We start from the raw sequence: 19,157 nt of genomic DNA on the forward strand, positions 1-19,157 counted from the left end.
ATGGGGGGGGACCTCGGCGTGTGAAGGATTCTGGGTACACTACACATCACGATGGGCATAGTGTTACAGACACGCCTATGCCGACGTCACCTTTCGGTCCCCGAAAGACCAGACGCAATACTCTGCGGTTACCACTGGATGTCGGACCATATGCACAGCATGTGAATCTAAGCAGATACAATCATCAGAAATGCTTTTACAGTAAGTAATGCATGTTAGATCAGAAACAATCTTGCACAAAGTTAGTTTGTAGAAAATCACTTGTAGGGTCACAAGCTGTTAAGCCGGTGAAAAGAGAGTTGGACTCGGCTCTAAAAGTAAGCTAATGCGATTCCCAACTGAGAAAAGCACAGCTGAAAAGGCAATGAGGTAAGTACCCCAAACCTAAACAGTACCTCTGGTTTGAAGAAGTCGTCCAGCTGGATTCTGTCTTGCTACAGCAGTGCAGTCCGTGTTCCTGACCCTCAGTCGTGGGGACAAGAGGGAGGACATCTGGAGAGCTCCTGCGGAGGTACTTGGGAGGTTGCTGCCCGCTTCAGGCTCTTTTTGGTTCAGCAGCACTTTGCAGTTTCAGCTCTTAATACACCGCACTGTTGCGGATCTTGGATATTGGTTGGGCTTCCTGCACTCTGGTGAGGGGAACTCGGGATCTGGTCGTCCTGCTTCTGGAAGATCCTTAACAGACTCTTGGCGCTTCTAGCCAGATTCATCACTGCATCACACTTTTCACTCGACTACGGATTACTCGATGCCTGGCATTCAGTTCTTACAGCAACTAAGAAGTACAGCCAGTTGGGGAAGATGGTCCAGTGCAGTTCGTCTCAGGGTTAGTTGGTCCCACTAACCCAAGGGGAGAAGTCATTCCGTCCGGAGCTTCTCTGTCAAAATGAAAGGGTTTCAGCACGGCAGCAGGGATTCACCAGGCAATTCAAAGGTCCCAAAGGATGCAGCAAGCTTCGTTCATGGTTTCTTCGGGTCATTCTCCCAGTTGTCGACTCTCTTCTAATCCCAAGACCCTTGCCTTTTTTAAGCAGGTTTCTCTCATTCATGCACAGCCTATGCTGTCAATCACACAGCAGGATGGCTGTCCAGCCAATCAGGACTGGTTGCATTCAGGCATTACTAGACACAAAGGACAGTGTCGTTTTGGGGTCCTTCCAGACACACTGGATCCAGTGGCGGTCTTCAGTGCTGAAGCCTGCCAAAAGCAAGACAAAGGGCTTAAATCTGTTTCAACGCACAGTAAAACCCAACAAAGACCTCACAAACAGAAAACGTCGGAAAAAGACGACCGGGGCCATTTTGACAAAATGGTCACCCATGGGTGCTGTACTGCAACTGAGGGGTTCAGCCTGCAGTAGAACGCACAATGGTAGGAAAATTAAACCACTGCCACCAGCCATTTAAAGTAGTGAGGGTAACCTAAAATGTTAAATGAGCATGTAGGATAAGGGGCTACTAGGTAACCCCCTGCACTCCACATAAGATGGCTTGTGCTGGACCTACAAAGAGAAAAGTTAAGTAAAGTCAATTTCACTTTACTATTCTTGCGAACTGTAGTTCACACACGTATTTAAAACTTATGAGAAATCTAAAGGATTTCTCTGGGACAGTGCACTGAAGGTGATGTGTCGCCATACAAAAAGTAGATGCCTATGGAGTGACTTCAAAAACAGTGAAAACACATGACCCAAATCAGGTCAAAACAAAGAGTGAGAAAAGGTCTCGCTCACTCCAGGGTTCAAATATAAGGCCCAAGTCCAGCAAAAGAGCTGGGAGTCTCTAAGGTTGAAGGGGAATTAGGACAGAAATGAGAATTCTCTTTAATATTCACCCCACCCTGTACCCCCCTCCCCAACTAAGGGACAGGAGAAGCTAATCCTAACCAGGATGGATCTCCTGTTGCAAGTCGGTTAAATTGTTTGCTGAGAATACCAGCAATCTTTTGTAACCTTTGCCATGGCACTTTTTAAAATTGGTCTTCATTTGCAAGCTATATGACCTCAAATACTGTTGGGTACATCTCTTGTTTAATGTATAGGGGGTCTGATTTAACAGTGGCTTTTTCAAGGGGTTCTTGGAAATAAATCCATTAGACCTAGAGTGGCCTCCATGGCTCCTCACCATCTCTCACAAGAGTTGGGCCTCTGGTGTCTTGGTTGTAGGGTTTGTGGTCAAACAAGGTACATGCTTCCACTTACTCTTAGATCTTATTTTACCTGGCTTAGAAGTTCCTCCCCTTTCTCCAGCATGGGGTCTGGCATGGATTCACACGCTAGTGAAGATTTTTACCACACCTTCAAGTGTTGGAGTCCTCATGTTTAGCTCTCAAGCTTTAACTGAGTTTTTCGCGTTTTTGTTAAAGTTTACTAAATTGTTCGGTCAATCGGTCCTTGTGCTCAATCGATCAACGTTTCCGATTAATGGGGACCTGTTTTCTGATTGTTCAGCGCCCCTCGAGGGCGATTTCATTAAGTTTCTTTGTGGAGGCTTCCAGAAGATTCTCAGGACTACACTGCGTGGACCATGTTGGAGGAAAAGGATTCATCTCCCCTGTTGAGGATTTGCTCCAGCTGCGGATTGCAGAAGGTCTTTTTGGACGACAAGCATTCAGAGTGCCTTTACTACCTGTACCCGGCACACAAGGAGGAGGATTGTGCGTTTTGCCAGGAGATGGCCCCTCGCACGATGAAGGATCTGCACAGGCGGCTGAACGGGTGGCTACAGGTAAAGGCCCCTGCTACGGGTGAGTCCTGGCAGCACGCCTCCCCCAGCCACAAGAAGAAAACTGAACAGTCTTCTAAGATCTTTGAGGGCGCTCTGGCGATGGGGCCCCAACATGAGGCTAAGCACCGGAAGTCCAAAGGCACCGGTTGCGACAGGCTGCCAGGGCGAGCTCAGTGTCTCCAGCACCTTCAACCACGAGCCAACGCTCGGGTTTGGCGAAGAGGTAGTCTGACCGCCCAGGAAAGCTTCTGGCGAAGCCCCGGGCGGACCCGTAGGAGAAGGCCAAAGGGGAGCGGGGCCCTGACCCTCCCCCAAGAAGGCAGCCAAGGTCGTGAAGGCCCAAATTCACCTGGCGAAGCCTTCCATTGAAGGAGTGGTGGCGTCCCTCTCTAAGGCCGCGGGTGCAGGTTTACAGGGTACGACCCCCAAGGCGAGAGTATCCCTGCCTGCTAGGAGGGAATCTATTTACTCCTATGTCCTGTCCCCTTTCCTCCATACTTATGGGACATCTCTCCGTCCTGTGGGACGGGACCAGAGCACTTTGTAAAAAGCATCCAAAATGTTTCCAAAAATGTGTCCTTCCTCTTTCTTGCGCGGGGCCCGGCACGTGGCCGTAACCCCGCCCACCTTGGCTCCGCCCCACGCATCGCCCATCAGTCCTTTTCTCCACTCGATTGGGGCCGGACGCACTTGCATCCTCTGAAGATTTTCTTCCCTTTTTTCCCTCTCTGGCTCTCTCTGGCGTTAGTTTACTAGTCTGTCTTTCAAATTAGACTTTCCAGATTGTTCATCATGTCACCGTCGCTTGGCGAGGGGGGATCCCCATCCTCTTTGTTTAGATTGTTTGGGTCCGGAACACCCGGAAAGTTCTTTACTTTTCAGAGCACCCCGACCGGGGGATACCTTCCCGGGTTCCTCTCGGTCCGGGAGGGGGCGTTGATCGCTCTGTTACCGGGGTTCGCCCTGAGGTGCCCGTTGGGCCTAATAATTCTACCAGAGTTTTCTCAGAGGGTCTCCGTAAGGAGCCTGTGAACACCGGAGTACTCTCCGAGGCCCCTCCTGTTGGGGCTGTTTGTAGACCCAGTTCTACTGAGTCGTGGGGTACCGGAGCTCGCTCTGAGGCCTCCGTCGGCTTCCCTCAAAAACAAAACCGGGGTGCACCCCGAGGCCTTGGCTGGGCTTGTAGTTACCGAACGAATGTTCGAGGCCCGTGCAGAAAAGGCTGTTACCGGGCATGGGTCCGAGGTCCCTTGTATAGAGGCTAAAGCTACCAACAGTTCTGAGAGGCCGGTCAAGGCTTTGTCGGTGAAAGCGCACCGTTCCGGCTCTTGTGGTGACACCAGATCTGTTGAGGGGGCAAAGAAGCATAGTTCTTATTTTACTGGCAGTGCCAAGGTCCTTCCTTTGAAGACTCAGTTGGCGGTTGGTATCCAGGCCTCATACTGGCTCGGCCGAGGTTCCTTATGTTAAGGCTAAGATTAAGACCCCTGATCCATCGATGGGGACCCCTGCCTCACTTCCTCATGTGCCGCAGTTCACCTCAGATGAGGACAAAATGGTGCACGTTCCCGCCACGACCACAGTGGCCATTTTAGGTGCTACCCCTAAAACTACGCCATCGGCTTCTGGTGTAGGGCTCGGTCTCTTGGGTGTACCTCAGGTCCCTTGTGCGCATCCTTACCGGCTGGTTTATGATTGGAACGCCCGGATGCCTCTTCCGCACAATGTTTCGTTGCCCGCGGGGGCGGCTCCTTTGATGTATGTGGATATGTCGGTGGAGGTGCCGGTGTGGCATTTCCGATGCCAGGGTCTTGGCCCAGGATCTCTTGGAGGCTGCGGCTCATCACGTAGACACCTCGGCTCGGGGCCTGATGCTTGGGGTTGATACCTCATGCCAGGCGGGGCTGCATGCCACTAAATTTGCTAAGGAAGTGCAAAACAAGGTGTTGGACCTTCCATTCAATGGTAAGGAGCTTTTTCATTCTTCTACTGATGTAGAGCTCACCAAAACCAAGGATAGCACTCAGACGGCTAAATCATTGTCTGTTCTGGTTAAAGCTCCTTTCAAATCCCAGAGGCAGTTGTCGCAAAGTCGACCCTCCTCTGGTTTTAGGGGGTTCCTCGACCGCAAATCTCGCAGAGTGGATACTCCTGCGGGGATTAACCGCTGTAGACAACAGTGTACACGGTTTTTCTCCCGCTCCTCAGCCTCCTCATCAGGTTCAGGTGGCACCGCCACCGATAAGCCTGCCAAATGAGGGTTTTCCGCGCTCGCACGAGACCCCGGTGGGAGGACGCATTGCGTCTCATTGGGAGGCATGGCAGACCATCACAGAAGACAGATGGGTCTTGTCAGTCGCTCGAGCGGGCTTCTGCTTAACTTTACCCCCTACCCAACCCCTCAAACCTCCTTTTCAGCTGTCGGGCTCACCCTTCCTCAAGGCCGAGGTTCAAACTTCTGGACCTCAGAGCTGTGGAACCCGTTCCCCTTAGGGAGCAGGGGGAGGGCTTCTACTCCCGGCTGTTTACGGTGCCCAAACCCAACCAGGCTGGCCTGCGCACCATCCTAGACCTTTCCCAGTTCAATCTTTTCCTACCCCAAGAGAAATTCAAGATGATCAGCCCGGCCAAGATGATGTCGGTGATTGCGGCCTATCTTCGTCTCCAGGGTATCCATTGGTATCCGTATTTGGACGACTGGCTCTTACGCCGTGGTGCGCCCCGAGGCCTTGGTGGGGCTTGGTGTTACTGAACGGATGTTCGAGGCCCGCGCGAATGAGGCTATCGGACCTGAGTCCGAGGTCCCTCGTTCAGAGGCTAAAGCTACCAACATTTCGGAGGGTCTGGCAAGGCCTTATCGGTGAAGGTTGTTTCTCACCGTTCCTGCTCTTGCGGCGACACCAGATCTGTTGAGGGGGGCAAAGAAGGAAAATTCTTATTTTACCGGCAGCGCTGAGGTCTTTCCTGAGAAGGCTAATTTTGCGGTTGGTATGTCGCAGAAACATTCCAGGCCTCATACCGGCTCTGCCGAGGTTCCTTATGTTAAGGCTAAGGTTAAGACCCCTGATGCATCGATGGGGACCCGTGCCGCAGTTCCCCTCAGGTGATGACAAAATGGCGCCCGTTCCCACCACGGCCGTGGTAGCCATTTTGAATGCTACCCCTACAACTGCGCCATCGGCCTCGGGTGTAGGGCTCGGTTCTGGGCCTTGTACGCATCCTTACCAGTCAGTTCATGACCGGAACGCTCGGATGCCCCTTCCGCACAATGTTTCGTTGCCTGCGGGGTGGGCACCTTGGGTTGATCTGTCCATCCAGATATGGGAGTGGGGCCATGCTTCATGGTGTCTGGCTGCTTGTGGTGCACATCCCGGGCCAGCTGAATGTCAAGGCGGATGCCCTCAGCCGGCGGACAGTGGTCAGCTACGAGTGGGAGTTGAAGGCGGATGTCCTCTCATGGATTTTCTCGCGTTGGGGCACACCCGAGGTGGACCTCTTCGCTACGGCGGTAAACGAGAAGCTTCCTCAGTATGCCTCCAAAGGGGGGCCGAGAGCCTCCTCTCTGGGGGATGCTCTCGAGATTCCATGGCACATGAGAGCTTATGCCTTCCCGCCTCTGCCTCTAGTTCATCAAGCAATTTTGAAGCTGAAGAACTCTGTGAACTGTTCCCTTCTGCTCATGTCCCCGTGTTGGCCGGCCAGTTGTTGGTTCTCAGAACTTTAACACCTGTCGGTGTTTGCGCTGATCAGGTTACCAGTAACCCCAGATCTTCTTCATCCAGGAACAGCAGAGGTGGCACCCCTCCCCACAATCGCTCAGCTTGGCGGCATGGTGCCCGAGTTCAAGTCTTTAGAGCATCTTAACTTGTCTACGGATAACATGCGTATTATCCAGGAAGCCAGGAAACCCTCAACCAGATCCCAATACAGGAGTAAATGGTTCAGGTTCTGTCGTTGGTGTTTGGAAAAGCAGTTGGATCCAAGGGTGGCTACGATTGACACGGTGCTGTCCTTCGTGTCCTCCCTAGCAGAGTCGGGTGTTCACGTTCTGTCATGCAGAACTTACCGTTCAGCGGTTTCCGCTTATCTTGCTACAGACCAATGCTCTTATTCTCTGAATAACGCAGTGGTTAAGAGGCATTTTGCAGATTTGACACGTCTCTACCCTCCGGTTCGTAGTCCGCACCCGCCATGTGACCTATATGTAGTTCCGACGGCGCTGTGTCATAAACCTTTTGAACCCATGGCCACGGTGGACCTCAAGTACCCATCTTGGAAAGTGTCCTTTCTGGTCGCTGTTACGTCTGCGAGGAAAGTGAGTGAGCTACAGGCCTTGTCAGTGGAGCATCCTTTCTTAGTCTTTCACAAGGACAAGGTAGTCCTACAGACAAACCTGGCCTTTCTACCGAAGGTGATAACTGAATTCCATCTGAATCAGTCGATCTCCCTACTGGTCTTTTTTCCGAACCCTGCCTCAAGAGGCTGAAAGGGTTCTGCACTGTCTTGATGTCAGAAGAGCTCTTAACTTCTACCTCGACAGGTCCTCCGAGTTTAGGAGTTTTTCTAAAACTTTTTGTGACCTTCGGTAACCCTCACGGTAAGCAGGCGACTATTTCTCGGTGGATCGCCGCCTGCATCAGTCTTTCACCATCCAAGGGTTGAAACCTCCTAAGGGTATTCATGCACACCTGGTGCGGAGCACGGCAGCCGCGGTTGATTTTCAGAAATATGCCCCTGGGAGTCCATCGCGAGGGCAGCTACTTGCCTCCCCATCTGCTTTTGTAAGCATTATTGTCTTGACATGAGCGCAAGAGCTGATGCTCAGTTTGGTCGGGCTGTGCTGAAGATCCTTTTTCAGTAAGGGGGTATTTCCATCCACCCGTAGTTCCTGTAAGGAGTGCTTGGGAATCTCGCATAAGTATGGAGGAAAGGGGACGGGACGTAGGAGTATAACCAGATTACTCACCGTAGTGACCACCTTACTCCTAGTCCATAGTCCCTTTCCTCCATACGACCGTCACCTCTAATAAGGTTCCTCTGTTATTGCTAATAGGTCTCTGACCTGGCGATAGAAAAGGACTGATGGGCGATGCGCGGGGTGGAGCCAAGGTGGGCGGGGTTACGGCCGCGTGCCGGGCCCCATGCAAGAAAGAGGAAGGACACATTTTTGGAAAAATTTTGGATGCTTTCTACAAAGTGCTCCGGTCCCGTCCCACAGGACGGAGAGATGTCCCATAAGTATGGAGGAAAGGGGACTATGGACTAGGAGTAAGGTGGTCACTACGGTGAGTAACCTGGTTATTTCAGCCCATAGAAAAGACTCCGGAGAAGGTGATGCCCTTCATCTCTCCAAAGCAGTCTCCCCTGGTCACAGGAAAGAAGGGGGGGCACAGACATCTCCTCGGAGGAGGAGGAGGAACTTTCTACCCTCCAGACCATTTAGAAGAGAACTTCGTCGAGGCCAGGTCCTTCGGGAGGGACCCAGACGAGGGGGATGTTGAGTGTCGACGAGACCGATGAGGAGGGATAGTGCGTAGTATTTGGAGGACCCTACACCTCTGCCACCTCAGCAACCACTGCCATCCCCGGCGGACATTCTCAAAGCTCTACACACTTTGTGCTCAGAGATCCAGACAAGGATGCCCCTTACGCTTGCAGAAGACCCTGCGGTACCTGGGCCATCAGGCAAACCACCAGTTAAGGAGAGTTCACCCTCCACCGCCTCGTCTCCCTTCGCCTCCCTCCCCTCCGCCGAGGGATGAGTTGGACCCGGAGACTGCGACGATCACCAGGTCCTCGGAACTGTTTGAACTAGTCCGTGAGGAGAAGAAAGGTTTCCTGTACCAACGCTATGAGGCTAAGACTGCTTTCAATTCCGCTCTTGGACGATGTTTGGGACGATGAAGCATGATTAAGAATCCGCCCTCGGCCCCGGCGAAGAGGGAAAGGTACGAGAAAAAGTAGATTAGTTACAAGTGGTGACCCGCACTAACGCGCTGTCCCTAAAAGTATTCAATATAAGCTCCAGTTTATTGTAATATAAGACGTGATCACAATTATTAGTCGCGTAAAGCGTTCTTATGCACAGTTTATTGGCAGAGTCTGTCAGCCGACACGTGTTTCGACATTCAAGTCGTTCTCAAGGCCTACTTCTTGTGGTTTTCAATTAACATTTTGATGCTCTCAACATAATATTGTTTAAATCAGCAGATCGCCACCTTCTAATGTCACCATCAAAATGTGAGACATCTCAATCGTATGTCTGTATTGGTTCCAGGTATCACAGTGAAAAAGGATTCCCCCAAGCAGCTATATCTGTCTCTTAGTTTTAAGTGTTCATCCTATATAGATGGGCTTAATCCCAGGCTACATATTCGTGGTGTTGCATTAGGCGAAAAAGTACAGGGTGCCGGACTCTGAACCTAAGTGTTTGAGATCCCAACCTTCACCGGATTCGGTGGTCTCTGCGGCGGCTAGGAAGAAGTTTTCTGGCTCTTCCTCATCGACAACCTCCTATTCCCCATCCCTCCCTCCCACCTCCGGACAGCAAGGGAAAGAAGTTGGACGCCATGGGACGCCCGTTACGACAGGGAGCTCTGGTTCAATATCGCGCCCCTCTTGGACTTCCTGAAGACAAGAGGGCTTAAGCATTTGAGATCCTACAGGAGGGAGATGTGGCTTCGGATCATGCCATTACCGTGGCCACGGACATTGCCGACACAAGGTTTGGCCAAATGAGCAACAGCGTTTGTCTTAGTCTGCGTGGATGGTTAAGGGCCACAAATATTCGCCAGGATGTTCAGTCGAGGGTGCATGCCCATCGACGGGGGCAACTTCTTTGGGAAGACTCTGGACGAGCCCCTTCAGGCCATAACGGCAAACAGAGACGGACCGTGCCTTGTGCATTCTTCAACAGCTCTGGCTGTCCTTTCAGAGGTAGTAAATCCCAAGGCCCCTCCAAAGGCTTCAGTGGAAGCTCGTAGTCATACCGTCAAACGGCCTGCTCTTCGGCCCAGGAGGCCTACAGGGATCCAACAAGTCTGGAGGAGGTCACCAAGCTCCCCAAGGCGGCGCCTCCACGGCAAAGCAAGATTGAACCGGCCGTGATGTCAGGCCCCCACCCGCGCTCCCTGGTGGGAGGCCGGCTGGCGAACTTCGCCGGCGCGTGGAAGACATCTCCACCGACCGTTTGGTGCTGGAAGCTCTCGCCCATGGACACACCCTGGAGTACCAACTAAAGTGTCCTTGTATACCACCAGTGGCCAGGCAGGAAAACCACGTCCCTCGGCTTCTGCTGGAGGTGCGGGCCTTACTGAAGAAGGGCGCAATAGAGCTTGTCCCAAAGAGGCTCCTGGGCTCCGGGGTATATTCTCGCCACTTCCTCATCAAAAAGACTGGCGGTTGGAGGCCTATCCTAGACCTCCGCCGCCTGAGCAAGTACATCAAATCTCAGAAGTTTCGGATGGTCACCCTTCAGCACATACTAGTAAAACTGGAAGAAGGGGATTTTCTGTTGTCGCTGGACTTGGCCTATTTTCACATCCCCCATTCACAAGGAACACTGGCAGTTCAAGGCCCTTCCATTTGGTTTGAAGTAGGCGCCAAGGGTCTTCACCAAGTGACTGGCACCGGTGGCGGCACGGTTGCGTCCACGAGGGATCAAAGTGTACCCCTACCTGGATGACTGGCTCATCCAAGCGAAAACGAGGGACATCACTGGTGAATACACAGCGAAAATCGTCCAGTTACTGAGGGAGCTGGGGTTCTCGGTGTACTATGCGAAGTCCTGCTTAGTGCCATTGCAAGACTCTGCTTCTGGGGTCCCGACTTAACATTGTCGTGTCTGGCGTCTCCGTCAGAGGTGAGGATAGCGGCCATCCTGGGCAAGTTACATCAGCTGTTGACCCGGGGATCGCAAGGGTGAGGTCCATCAAGTCCCTTCTCGGCATGCAGTCGTCATGCATATAACTCATTCAGCTGTGCAGGCTGCGGATGCGTCCGCTGCAAGAGTCCCTAGACTCGTTGGATACTGGTATCTGGAAGCTTCGAGGACAAGATCTCGCTCAACGAGAGTTTGTCCAGCGATACAATGGGGGGGGGGGGGTCTGTGCGCATCTGTCTGTGGGTGAGGATTTCCAGACCCCACCTCATCAGACGGTCGCGACGGATGCCTCCCTGGAAGGATGGGGAGCGCACACCAGAAGTCTACACGCAAGAGGCCGGTGGCTGCCGGAGGAGAAGTCATTGCACATCAACGTACTGGAGCTGCGGGCAGTGTTTTGGGCCCTCAAGTTGTTCCTTCTGTCCCTCAAGGGCAAGGTGGTACGGGTCTTCACGGACAACACCACCACGATATTCCACATCCAGCAGCAAGGAGTCACCAGATCCCCAGTGCTCTCCAGGGAGGCACAGGACCTATAGCACTGGCTGTTGCCCAGGGGATGTTCCTCATCCCGTTTCATCTGGCAGGAGTGAAGAACACTGTTGCTGACTCTCTCAGCAGGGAATGCGACAGCGACAAATAAGTGCCGGAGGTTCGTCAGCAGGTTTCTCCAGCCGGGGAGCATGGGAGACGCATTCTCATTTCCATAGGACACCCTGTTTCTTTGTGTTCCCTCTGTTGCTTCAGACGGTACCGGTGCAGGATGATCCTCGTCGCTCCAGCATGGCTCAGACTGATATGGTACCCGGACCTTCTCGACATGTCAGCGGCCCCTCCAATCAAACTTCGGTGGTCTCAAATCTTCTCGCCAGGATAAGAGGCGCAAGTCTGCACCACGACCCAGGATTGCTGAAACTGCAGGCCTGACTCCTACAGCGTTAAAATTTGGGGGCTAAGATCTCCCAGCGGACTGCAAGGAAGTGTTTGCCAAGGCTAGAGCATCGTCTACTCTTAAATGCTGTGGGCATAAATAAGGTTCACCTTTTGGTGCCGTACACAGAAAATCAAGCCTCGCGGCTCTGCAGGCACTACCGTATCAAAGTTAATCTGGCGCCATCTCCCGCCACACCAATTCTCCAGGGCGGTCTTCGCTTTGGTCGCACCGTTTAGTCAAGGAGTTCATCAAGGTGCTGCTCCGACGTTCCTGCCGGTCAAGGCTTGGCCCCGGCGTGGTAATTCAATATGGTACTGACTAGGCTTGGGGGGGGGGGGGGGGTTAGGGAGGAGGGGGTGCATTCAAGCCTATGCATAAAGCACCTCTCAAGTTCCTGTCTTGGAAGACCGCTTTCCTCATGACCATCACCTCTGCCAGGAGAGTCTGAGAGATCTTATTTGACTTTCCAAAAGACAAGGGTGGCGCTCCGGATGCACCACTCCATGCCCAAAGTTCAGTCGGAATTTCATCTCAACAAACCTTTGGTGTTGCCTGTATTTTTTTGCTGACGTCTTCATCGCCGGCTGAAAGGACTTTGCACTTGCTGGATTCTTGAGTGCTGAAGTTTTATGCGACCCGCACAAAGAGTTTCCGGAAGACTTTTCACAAAAAGTTGAGCTTTGATCCTGTGAATTATGGGAAGACCTTGTCCAAGACTTCCATCTCCAAGTGGCTCTCCAGCTGCTTCGCTCATTGTCGCCAGTTGGCAAACCAAACACTGCCTGGCCGTCAGATTGCCCATTCCACCAGAGCGATTGCTGTGATGTCGGTGTTCCTCTCTGGTGCGCAGGGCTGCTACATGGAGGTCTACGCACACCTTCACAAAATTAGACTGTGTCGAAAGGGATTCCAGAGAGTTCAGAGTCTGCCAAGCAGTGCTTCGCAACCTGTTCGCTTGAAGGTGATCCTGGTGAGGAGGTAAGGAGTAATTGCTTCTGTTGAGGCTTGACCCCTCCTGTGGTTGTCTATGTATGTTCTGATATGTATTCTTTATTCGTGAGCATGTGAATCCATGCCAGACCGCATGCGGGAGAAGGAACAAGTTACTTACCTGTAACTACTGTTCTCCAGCATGGGTCTGGCATGGATTCACATGTGAAACCTCCCTCTGCGGCTCTGCGTCATACGGCACCTTTACGTGCTACTAAATCTGAAGATGGCTGCCAGAGGAGGGGCTTAGGAAGAGGGCAGTCATTGGCTGGGGGGGCAGTATGACCTAGAGCTCAGTGATTGGTTTAGAGGAGAAATAGTTTTTAAGTGAAAGTGAAACTATTTTTTTCATTTACCGAGGATTTCCGCCCTGACGGCAGGGAATATTCATGAGCATGTTAATCCATGGCAGACCCATGCTGGAGAAAAATGGGTAACTAACTTGTTCCATATTCGCTCTCTGAGAGGTTCTTAGAGTGAGAGATTGCCATCCCTAGTTCCTTCTTGTTCCAATGAGGAGCCCATTTCAGGATTAGATGCAGTGGGCTGGCCCGTCATCCTGTGCTTTAGTTACCTGCTGTGCCAGCCATGAGGTAGCGGTTCGAGGTGCCTGGTTGTCTTCCTATCGGTAGATCACCGCGATTTTCAGAAGGTGCATTTTAAGTGCGTAGCCCCCCCCCTTCTCCCCCCGAAGGTGGGGTGCAAGGATAGAGATATGGGCACCTCCTAATATGATGAACTTAAAAGGGGGGGTGGGGGAGGGAGACAACCAGAAGGTGTCCAGAGCCTGATCTGAGGATTCTGGCAGAGTGATAGCAGAGTGAGCTTGTTTTGGAGGAATTCCAGGCCTTTCTTGTGCATTGTGCGGTGGGTAATTCACCTGTTTTTTAAAGGTTCATATACTGTGTCGCAATTCTTTTCAGTGTGGTACATGCTAATATTCACAGTCCCATCTAGATGCAACGTCGGCTAATGTTAAGGGGTTACCTATGGATGTGGATCATGCTAATAATCATAATTCCATCCAAGTGATATGTGCTAATAATCACACTTCCTGATGTAGTCTAGACTTGGCACAGGCTAGCGATTGCTATTCTTACTGTGGTAATGGTCGACAATCGCAGTCCTATCTAGTTGTTGCGCAGGTTATTGTTCAAAACGTATGTGAGTGTGGCACATGCTAACATTTGCAATCATGTCTAGGTGTGGTGCTTGCTATCCTTCACCATTCGATCGGAGTGTCACTTGCTAACCTTCAACATCCTATCTAGATGTGAAGCAGGCTAGTGTTTACGATTTCGTTTTAGTGTAGCGTATGCTAACATTTGCATTTCTGTCTGGATGTGATGCAAGGCTAATGTTCACAATTCTCAATGTGGTACGTGCTCACATTCATAAACCTAGCTAGATGCAACACGGGCAAAAGGTCAGAATTCCATCCAAGTGTGGTACATGCTAACATTCAGTTAAAACTATGTGTGGTACATGCTAACATTCACGATTCCATTTAGGTGTGGCACACGCTAACATTCATAAACCTATCTAGATGTGATGCCGGCTGAAACTCAGAAATCTCTCTAGGTGTGGCACTTGTTAACATTGATAAGTATGTTGGTATGCAATGCAAGGCAACCTTTGCAAACCTGTCCTGAGTAGATTAGGCTGGAGGTGACCAATCTTTAAGTGTGCATGTTGGATGGCATTCTATGTTATGGAAAGGTAGAGTGGCAGGGGTTTTCTGGAGTAGTGATTGCTCTACACCCCACCCCTACCAGACTTAGTTTTTGTTGGTGTCTCTTGACTGCTGGCTTCACTGGCTTCCCCAGCAGATACCGGCAGACACTTTCTGGAGCCGCCTCAGTTGGAGCCGCCCTTTGCCTCAGGGCCCTTAGCGGAAGGGGCTGCTGGGCAGGGGGGCTGCCCAGGTCTGGTCCTGGATAAGGCTGGAACTGGCCAATCAGGGCCTGGGGGAGGGAGCGGGAGGCGGGACAAGGGAGAGGGAAGCCACTGCGGCCAGCAAGCAGCGCCATGATCTAAAAAGGGGGGCCGGGGGACCACACGCGCACACCTGCACGCACACACGCGCACCTGCATGCTAGGATGGTAAATGACGCAGGGAGCGCGTGAGCTGGGGGTGAGTCCAGGAAATGCCCAGTACCAGAACTGGCCAATCGGGGCCTGGGGGAGGGAGCGGGAGGTGGGACAAGGGAGAGGGAAGCCTTGCTGCGGCCAGGAAGCCCGCAACAGTTTCACGGCTGCGAGCAGCACCATGATCTAAAAAGGGTGCCCTCACCCACGCGCTCACCTGCATGGTAAAAATCTGAATAACGTCTCTTGTTTGCTGATGCCATCACCTTCCCTAGAGATGGGACAGCCCTCCTGTCCTTTGGCTGCTTCTGTGTCCAGTGGGTGAATCATGGATAGGTGGTCCTCTTGCTTTACGTTGAAGTGCCACATTCAGGATCAGAAATTGCATCATCTAGAGAGAGCCTGCATGCTTTCTTGGTGCTCTGGTAGATCTGTAAAGCAAGGGGAGGAGGGTAAGTTAGTAAGACTGAGCGAGCGAGAAAAGAATAAGAGATGTGATGTGCTGTTGGCAGCTTCAGTTTGGTTGACAGTTTGTGAGCATAGGTGTTTTTTCGGTTGGTAGATGCCATGTGCTAGTTGGTCCAGGCTCTGTGGTTTGTTACATTGATGTAGTGAAGTGCATGTGTTTTGTTGTGCTGTAGAGATATGGTTGTGTTTAGTTCAGAGTTGGACTGATTTATGCATAAGGATGAGTTTTCAGTAGATTTCCCCCAGAAACCCATAGAAGCGAAGCAAATCAGTGGTGATGGAGCACCTCAAATTGGGGCCCTGTGCTAGTGGGAAACCTAGTTGTGGAGTACTTTGACTTGGAGCATAGTTGTATTGCGAGAGAACCCAGAACCGAAACCCAGCTGTGGTTGGGAAGTACCCAGAACTGTAACGCCGTTCTAGAGGGGAGACGCCTAGAGTTGGAAAAACATTCATTGGTGAAACACCTAGAAGTGCATTAATGCAGCTAATGGAAGAACACCTAGATTTGAAAACATAGTACCAATCTGGAGACCCCGCGAACTGGGACTATAGAGTGGAAGAAGTGCCTACATTTGAGATACAGCAGTAAATGGAGGAGCTCCTATAATTGGGACACAGCAGTGAATATAAAAATATTTACTGGTTGGCTGACATTGGTGTGCTATGTTGTGTATGGTAAGAGTGATAAGGCTTTAATGGAGTACAGTACTCCCCACCCAGACCACACTTAACCTATCAGTTTCTGCTGGTTGACAGTGGCTGGCTTCACGGGCAAACTCTGAATGTAGCTTCTTAGTCAGGAGCTGCCCTTTGCCTTGTGGCCCTTAGTTGGTGGCTGGCTTGGTAAGGCTGCACTAGATATACTGGTTAAGTGCTTGCCAATCAAAGGGAGGGATGTGGGGAGATGGCAGGACGAGGAAGCGAACAGCAAAGGCCGTGGAGAGGGGCTAGAGCACCTCACTCAAAGTGCCTTTGGGGGTTGCAGGTGGGTTGTTGGGCCTCACCTGATCGGTGTTTGTTGGGGGTTGCTGCAACTCGACACAGGATCTAAAAATCTTGTAACGTATGTGCTTTAAGAAGTACACAACAGTATTTTCTTCTTTACCTTTGGCTCCTATTTTGTTTCCCTGCTGTGCAGACAAACTGCCAGCACAGAGAACCTGATTGTCCCTGTGTGCATGTCATCCCTTTTATACCCTGTATAATGAACTGTTGGGGCTTGCTTTTACCGATATTTACTATCCCTAAACGCTTTGCCTTTCAGCTATTTTTGTTTTTTGGCTAAAATTGCTGCTATAGAATAAACCTCAATGTTGTATGATCATGAGAAATTAATTTAAATTGGGATGCTAGTCCGTACATAACATTTCTCACTTCCTTTGTGTGTTGGTTAGTGAACTGTTAAGGAAGCATTTTATAAAAGTGAATGGTTCTCATCCACTTTAATTTCTTGACTGTTAATCATAACCTATGTATGATACTTTGTGTTAAATTGCAGGCTGAAGATCAACTAAAAATTGTTGAAGAACAAAGGAAAATCCATGAAGAGAGGATGAAATTAGAACAAGAGAGGCAGCGTCAACAAAAGGAAGAGCAAAAAATGATTCTGGGAAAGGGAAAGTCGAGGCCGAAACTATCTTTCTCGTTAAAAACTCCAGATTAAATATAAACTTTGAACTTTTAAGAAAAAAACTTTGTATGGTAGCTTCATGTTGAAGTGATTTTTTTTTTGTTTCTCCCCCTTTGCATTTTTTTTTTTTTTTTGGGGAAAGTGGAAAGTTAGTTTGTTCTAATAGGGGCTGTGCTCTAAATTAACTTTTTTTTTTTCCTTTTTAACTTGAGTTCTAATAGGTCAAATCCTTATCAGATCATTGTCATTCAGACAATAATGTATTTGCTCCATTTTGATTGTTGGTGATCTGAAATGATTGGGTCACAATTGTTGGGCATGATCTGATGAGGTTTTTTAACGACCCTTGAAATTCAGAGATTTATATACTCTGAATAGTGTACAAAATATGCGGGCTTTTTTTATTAAAAAACCTTGTTGGTATTTGCAGCAGTGAATTCCCAGAGTATTACTGGACCTGTGATATATTGTTAAGGCAGTGTCCTAGTATACTGTTCTTTTATTGCACTTGGTGTTCCCGATACAGGTAAGGATACAGACGGACAGTTCAGTTTTAAAAAACAATTTATGATCTGTGTAAATATATAAAGTTCAGTATTTCCTCTGGTGAATTTATTTTTATTACTGTAAAAACCCAGCCAGCATCCCACACCCATTATGTACATAAACCAATTTACTGAATAAAATAAAGTCTTAAATGCTCTTGTTTTAAGGATTCCTTGTGACGGTTTCGTTGGGTGTTTCGTTGTACTTTGCTTACTTTGTAAATTAATAAATGGTTCTTTAAAAAAAAAGGTTCAGTACAGGATCTTGGAGGTTCCTTAGTGTGTTATAGTACTGAGTGTATACCCACAAAACATTACCGTTCTACTATCCTATTTGAATAACTGTATTCTTTATTTTACACAGCCAAATAACCAATTGCCTATGCCTGTTTTGGTACCCTGACAAATTATGCACATCTGCTATGAACTCAGCTAACGAGTGAAAGGGAAAAAAAAGCAGTACTACTGCCAACCGTGCCAAAATTAATAACTTGGATTTATCTGGAATGGCTAATCTGGTACTCCGAGGTGCATGTTGAGAGCCTGAGGGAGTTGGAAATTTGAGAAATGTTTATTGCACGCCACCTATTTGAATAAGAGTGCTTGTCTTCCTATCGGTAGATCACCGTGATTTTCAGAAGGTGCATTTTAAGTGCGTAACCCCCCCCCCCCCCCCCCCCCGATGGTGGGTGCAAGGATAGAGATATGGGCACCTCCTAATATGGTAAACTTAAAAGGGGGGTGGGGGAGGGAGACGACGAGAAGGTGTCCAGAGCCTGATCTGAGGATTCTGGCAGAGTGATAGCGAGTGAGCTTGTTTTGGAGGAATTCCAGGCCTTTCTTGTGCATTGTGCGGTGGGTAATTCACCTGTTTTTTAAAGGTTCATATACTGTGCACTGTTAATGTTAAAGGATATTTGTACCGTGCACCATCACCACCGGAGTGGTCCCCTGGCGCACTGGTGGCTCTGAAAAAATGGAAGAGGGGGTGAGTTAGTGGGGATGAGCTGGAGAAGTGCAAGAGAGCAGTGATGTGCTGTTGGCAGCCTCAACCCGGTGGTTCTTTTGCCTGGGCTTGGGGTGTTTTTCCAATCGGTAGTCGTCGTGTGCTGTTGTGCGATTCTCTGTGTGGTTTGTTTTGTTGTTGCGGTGTAGTGAAGTTTGTGCGGATTGTTGTGTTATAGGCTTGTGGTTGTGTTTGGTTAGAGTTTGCGAGGTGTATACAGATGGGTGAAATTGTTAGATTGGTTGATTGGGCAAATGCTAACAATCCCAATTCTATCCGAATGTGGCATATGCGGACCTTCACGATCCCTTCTGGTTCCAACGTCTGTTAATGTTCAAATTACATCTAGATGCTATGCTGACTAATGTTCATGATTACGTCTAGGTGTGGCTCATGCCAACATTCACAATTCCATCTTAAGTGTGGCATGTGTCACAATTCTTTTCAGTGTGGTACATGCTAATATTCACAGTCCCATCCAGATGCGACGTCGGCTAATGTTAAGGAGTTACCTATGGATGTGGTACATGCTAATAATCACAATTCTCTGTGTGGATCATGCTAATAATCATGCTTCCATTTGTTTTAAAAGTAACACAAAGGAAGTCCATCAGAAGGAATGTAATACTAATCCCTGGATCAATATTTTAAAATTGGTTACTACTTTTCATAAACTACTTAAGGCAACACGTTTACTGTTGCATTCCATCCCCAAATTTGATATGACCAGATATTTTGGTAAAGTAAAAATATCTTCACATAATTACAATTAAGGTGTATATGCAGAGCCCCAAGGTTTGTGGACTTGCCGGCACTCTGTTTTGTCTACCCTTTTTGCATGTGAGCTTTGTTACCTTAGGTTGTTTTGTACCGCTCACCACTGC

At 49.7% G+C, this 19,157-nt stretch overlaps 1 protein-coding gene across 1 annotated transcript in view; it reads left to right on the forward strand.

Annotated features, from left to right (window-relative positions):
* The window catches only part of ARGLU1 (arginine and glutamate rich 1), a 174,720-nt gene extending 157,283 nt beyond the window's left edge, over nt 1-17,437 (forward strand). The window contains exon 4 of the mRNA XM_069636575.1: nt 16,591-17,437. Coding sequence (XP_069492676.1) covers nt 16,591-16,755 — 165 coding nt within the window. The 3' untranslated portion in view covers nt 16,756-17,437. The remainder of the gene's footprint in view (nt 1-16,590) is intronic.
* The last annotated feature ends 1,720 nt before the right edge of the window (nt 17,438-19,157 follow it).

This window comes from Ambystoma mexicanum, chromosome 7p (assembly GCF_040938575.1).
Source record: "Ambystoma mexicanum isolate Mex_15411 chromosome 7p, UKY_AmexF1_1, whole genome shotgun sequence".
Classification (NCBI taxonomy): domain Eukaryota; kingdom Metazoa; phylum Chordata; class Amphibia; order Caudata; family Ambystomatidae; genus Ambystoma; species Ambystoma mexicanum.